Source organism: Acromyrmex echinatior, chromosome 17, assembly GCF_024713525.1.
Source record: "Acromyrmex echinatior isolate Ae372 chromosome 17, ASM2471352v2, whole genome shotgun sequence".
Lineage (NCBI taxonomy): Eukaryota > Metazoa > Arthropoda > Insecta > Hymenoptera > Formicidae > Acromyrmex > Acromyrmex echinatior.
Genome location: NC_141868.1, coordinates 2,087,776 through 2,093,775, shown reverse-complemented (window position 1 = coordinate 2,093,775; position 6,000 = coordinate 2,087,776). Strand labels below are relative to the sequence as shown.

General features: G+C 33.5%; 1 protein-coding gene across 1 annotated transcript in view; it reads right to left on the bottom strand.

The window, feature by feature from the left end:
- Positions 1 to 469: 469 nt before the first annotated feature.
- Positions 470 to 6,000, bottom strand: part of LOC105152063 (uncharacterized) — a 43,915-nt gene continuing 38,384 nt past the window's right edge. Inside the window, exon 5 of the mRNA XM_087414922.1 lies at positions 470 to 2,340. Within this exon, the coding sequence (XP_087271048.1) occupies positions 1,798 to 2,340 (543 nt within the window). The 3' untranslated portion in view covers positions 470 to 1,797. The remainder of the gene's footprint in view (positions 2,341 to 6,000) is intronic.

Sequence of the window (6,000 nt, the reverse complement as noted above, 5' to 3'; positions counted from 1 at the left end):
TGGATATTAGTTTAAAGAAATTTTGAAGCCAATACCGATTAGGATTAAAAATATTTTTGTATGAATCTTACAATTTCCAGTTCAAGCAAACTGCGCACTGATTATTGATCAGTATTGAAAAACAGTCTTAATGTTCTGAAGCTATGAATGAAGCTGGAATTATGTAATATCACAAATTAAATTAATAATCTACTGGTAATAATCATCATAAAAGAATAATAATCAATTTGTGAAAAATACATAGATATATATCATTTTAAATTATGCCTGCAATCATAATTTAACCTCCATAACGGCATGATCTGAATCTCCTTAAATAGCGCATGCGTCTAATCACTTAGATCATTGAAGCTTGTGATGATATTTACATAATAATAACTGTAAATGTTAGGCGAAAATGCTTTTTTTCGAGATGACGGACTTCAAAATTTCAATATATATATTCATTTAAAAAATTAAATAATAAATATTTCTTTTTTTTGCGAGATTGCTTTGATTTTGACATTAAATCGATTGATTGAGCTCAAACAGAAAAATCATACTAAATTAATAGCAGATTATAATTAACGACGATAAATATCGTAATAACATTCAGCTACTAACCTTTACAAAAATGTAAATGTTAACTTTTACAAAAATAACAATATATTTATCTTAGCGCAATAAAAGTTAAATAAAATTTCATATTAACAAATATCGAAACCGCTTAATATTAAAGAAAAAAAAAGAAAAAAACGAAAAAGTAAAAAGATTATTATTCTTACATTTCACGTAATTCTTCCCACGTAATCGAACATTCACTCACATGAGATCTCTTGGACACCACGCACATGATTCCATTTGTACTGCTTTCTCTTCAAGGATTACGAGGCTCCTGACGAAAGCGACCATAAGAAAGCGAATTCACGCGCGGAAACCCGGAAGAAGCCAAGTTTTTACTACACTATTTACACAGGAGCTATGTACACGTTCTCAGTTCTTAATATGTCTCAGTCAAGACTAGTCAATCGACCACACAGCGAAAGTCCTTCCGGTCTTCGTTGTCATCTATAACGATTATCATTTTATCGATCTCCATTTTTTGAAGTAGTCCATTGGCCAGTTTAATTCTGCTGTTAGAGTGACACTGATTATATCTTGCCGTCAGGAAAATGCTTAATCTTTCTTAGTCGATAAAAATCTTTCAGATCGATCGTCTTGAACGGCAGATGTTGGATTAAGAATGTCTTCTATAATAATTTTTTTCAATAATATTGTAATTGTTAGATCTGTTTTAGAAAGTACCGGCGATTTCTTCTTTTTGTTTTTTCAAATTTCGTTTAATTGATTCATGAAGTCTTTGTTCGACTCGTTTCAGATTCTTCAAGAATTTTTCTATAAAAGAAAAAGAAGAAAAAACTCGAGATATAATTCTAACAAGATATCCAAACTGATGACTAGTACTCATGAGCAGACATCGTTAAATCCGTGGTAGTCATTTCCTTCTAATGAGGAAATAGAGTTGTTGGAAAATTTTTACTTTTTGATTTAAAAAATCTTTTTCCTCGATGATTTGATCATATATACATATGATATTAATATTTTTGCCTCGTTAAATTCACAATCACCACAATCAAGAGAGACATGTAGAAATTATCCTTTTTTAAAATGTCTAGGAATCATCCATTTTTCTGATCATCGGAACCATGACTGATGATCCGGAAAAGTCTACGTTTTCGTCATTTCGTTCCGTCGAGTCTGCGGTAGCCATCATAGCAACTGCTCCTCGAAGATAGATCAGAGCTACGCTCTATCGGGTCACAAGATGACCAACGGTCGCCGAAAAGATTCATTTCCCGATGCCGGTGCCATTTGGTATCCACCATATTGAGCCATCTGCGGAGTCAGCAGGCCGCTAGCTTGGACTGATGCGGGATACGGATATGGCAAAGCACCGGGACTCGCGGCCGATGATGTTGATGTCGAACTCGCACTGGATGAGCCTTGTTCTGTTCTTTCGTGTTGCTTGCTTGTGTCTGGCGATTCTGCGGGCGGTGATCTTGCGGGTCCATTTCCGCCAATGACACTACTTGGGCTGGATTCTTCGTAGAGCTTGTTGGGCTCGTAGTTCGGCCGATTGTATTCTGCAATAGTGGGTTTCTGATCCATGTACAACTTCGACTGCTCGAAGTATGCCTTCGCATCTAAGTAAGTACGGTCCAAATAAGTTTTGGGATTAGAAGAATCCAAGTACTTAGGATCTGGATACATGCTCATTGCCAGAGTGCTGGGCGGCATATAGGCTGCGCGATATTTGTCAGACTCCATAGAATATTTCATGGTCATCGAGTCCACCGGTATCTACAACAAAAACAGGGAAACGTCTGACAATCCAAATATTATTTTTAGATTTTTACATCCCGTGGCAATCGGACCGAACATATATCTAATTAATGGAAATCGATCTGTTTAGAAAAATTCTCCAAAAAGATGCGAACTTTCGAAGATCTCAAACAAATTTAAAGTGCTCCGCTATTAGTTTGCTATTAATTCGTCGATTTTTTGGTATACGTTGATTTTCGAAAAAGCGAACACTGAATATACGGCATCATCGCGACGAACAAAAAGAGCAAGCGACAAATTTGATACTCAACGCATTCGATTCGGTCGGCGCGCACAAATCGCGAAATCGGTGGATCCGCGTCGCGACCTGGGCTGGAGATTTGTTCTACGTCGAAGACAACGATGCCAATGGTCATAAATTTCGTCACGTTGGGCCAAGCACGTTTGGACCAGGCTGCCGCAAGTTGAACCGAGTTGAACTGGGACCGGCCCGAGAGACCGGTGCTTAAAAAAAAAAAAAAAAAGAAAAAGTAAAAGAAGAAAAAGGAGAGGGCGGGAAGCAACGCGCATATTCCCGATTCTATAATTCGTGGACGAAGGAAGGACCGTGGCGGGATCCTTTGTCGGATCGTTAAGCGGCTTTGTCCAGATGATTTACATCCAGTCTTAGTAATGCTAAGACTGTCTCTCCCGCCCGCTACGACCAATTGATTACAGCTCAGCTTCTCTCGCTTCAAAAGCCCCACTCGCTGCTATCCGCGAATCGCGTCCAGAAATTAAAAAATTCCTTCTCATCGCGCGACGTTGAAATATTCGCATAAAAAGTCGGCTTGATCGCGACTTTGATTCCAATTATCACAATCGACACATGTATTTTATTAATTGAACGTTAGATGATTATTAGATGATTAATAGAGTCCGATTGAAACAATTTTTTAAATTCTTTTTTAGTCAAAATAGAAAACGAATATTTGATTATGTGTCAATTTCAGTCGAAACCAAAACTAAAACTTTCATATCCTGAAAAAGTTATATACATATACGTATAAAGATCATATATATAATGTATATGTATTTCTTCTTCATAAATATAATGTAATTATTAAAACAGTAGTTAGACATATTATCATCATCCTAATAATACAATTGTTTTATCACGATCTGTGATATGTTATACACTATCCGCAAGATCACAATTATATTTCAATAATTACGCAATTTCAAAATATGAAATACAAATATTTTTTAAATAAAATATGGAAAATCAAGAGAAAATATTTTATATTAAATAAACTTTAAGTAATAAATGTTTATTAATCGGTAAATGTTTATTAATTCGACTGTACGTTGCCAAAACTCTCTTTCTAATTTCGACCGAAACTTAACCGAAATTTTAATTTTTAGTCAAAGCTGATCGTAACTTAAACGGAAACATAATTTTCGATCAAACTTTAATGGTTAATTCAATAGCGAATTTTTGAATTTTTTAAATCGGCTATATGCTCCAGAAATTTCTTGAATTAATTTAGAATAAAGAAATAAAAACATTTGAAATAATTCAGTAACTTTTTTTCAATATGATTATAGATAAGTTAAATGATGAAATGATCAAAATGAACATATAATTATTTACCTAAATTATTTTTTAATATGGCTTATTTAAGTTTTTCCGATTTATTCGAAATGGAGAAATTATACATAAATACAAAAGTTTTAAAAAAATTGTTATAATACTGGATGTATCTTAAAAAGTATTCACTAATTATATAGTGTTATTTCTGATAAAAAATTGAGTAAAAATTCCTCTACCATTTTGCGATTTTCGCAACTTTTTTTTAGTTATCTAATGAGCAGAATGTACAAAATCGACGTATGAGAAAACTTTAAGATATCTTTTAGATATTCCATCAAAAACACTGAAAGATATTTTAAAATTGTCTTATGTATCAATTTCACCCGCTTATTTAACAATCTTTAGAAATTAATATCACGTTAACTATTGCGAAAATCATAAGATGGCTCAGGACTTTTCGACTTAGTTTTTGATTAGGAATAGCGCTATATGATTAATGGGCGCTTTTTAAGATATACCCTGTATATATGAGTGTAAATAGAGTATGTATAGTGTGTAACTATGTCTAATTTTAGATATCTACATGTTTATAGTTCTACATGTATGTCATTTGTTTCTTTCATTTGTTATAGTCGTCTTTGTTATAGTCGTGATAGTTCATTCCGTTTTCATTCTATGCCGTCATTGTCAGAGACTTAATTATCCAACGCGATGTCACTGTTAAAAAGGACAATGACACCGTACACTATTCGCCTCTGTTTTGGGTCACAAAAGACCGGTATTCTCTTTTCGCGCCATGTGTCGTCGAAGTCATGAGCCAAGGAGAATGAGCGCACTTTATTTTCCAAATGGCCTCGGGACGGTGGGCGAGCACAGAGAGCAAGAAAGTCAACTCCCTCACATTGCTCTATTGTGCCGCAGCCCTCGATATTTCAGCCGCTTCAACATTTTATGAAAACTTGCTTCATTCGCGAGAATCTCGAAACGTGATTCTGTTAGATCATTGGTAAAATAAAGATTTGTTAAAATAATTAAACTTTATTGAATCAGCAAAATAATTTTCAATGAATTTATTTTTTGGATATATATAATAGTTACCATAATCGGCGATAAGAATTGATTTCAACTGATTGTATTTATAATATTATAATTTAACTAACACTCTCTTTTCTTCTTATTAGATGATTAAACTATTAATATAAACCTTGAAAAAAATTTGATTTCTATTAAATCGAACTTAAGATAGTTAGGCCAATTAGCCAACTACTCTGTGTTTGATCTTGGCTCTTAAGTTTAAAGAAAGATGACCGTGGTTTTGTTTAGAGTTTTTAATTTAGCAATTACTACAAGCATGTTTTTTCTTGAAAGAGTTTTAACCACTTCACAAAAATTTCTTTTTCTCTCTTTCCGTTTCCCTATCTCACTTTTATCTATGCTGACATTATAACGGAATTTAAACTTAAGCCTTGTGCGGATTTACTTTTTAAGATATAATTCTGATTTGTGTGTTTCTAGCTCATTTTTGGGCATCTTAGTCACGCACATAAACATTCATATATTGTATATATGCGAGCACATTCATACACATTATGCATGAATATAATTTAAAAAAATTCTTATACTTTAATTTTCATTATCTTAAATCTGTCTTTTATATTACTGTCTAACAATAAGCAATTGAGGTTGAGCGGATTTATCCGAAAATGTTTAATAAGGTGATCTGTTTTATGCACTAGAACTCTCTTTCTCCAATTCTTTTCTCCATTTTTTTTTTTGGTCTTTCGACCAATATCAACCAATCGACTATATCAACCAATCGACCAATATCAACCAATCGACCAATCGACTAATATCAATCATATCAACCACAAATATCTCACTTTAATTTCTAAAAGTGTGCTAGTTCAACCAGAAAAACCAACGTAATGATATTCTGTTCCTTTCTCTGATAACGCTTTTCTCCAATATATCAGTGCTCCTCTTGATAAAGTAAACAGCAAGGTTCACGAAACGTTGTCGTTAGCAATGGATAAAAACATGGCGATAATCTGCAAACTTGTATATTTCTTTCTCTCTTTCTTTCTTTTTCTCTAGCATGTTATAGA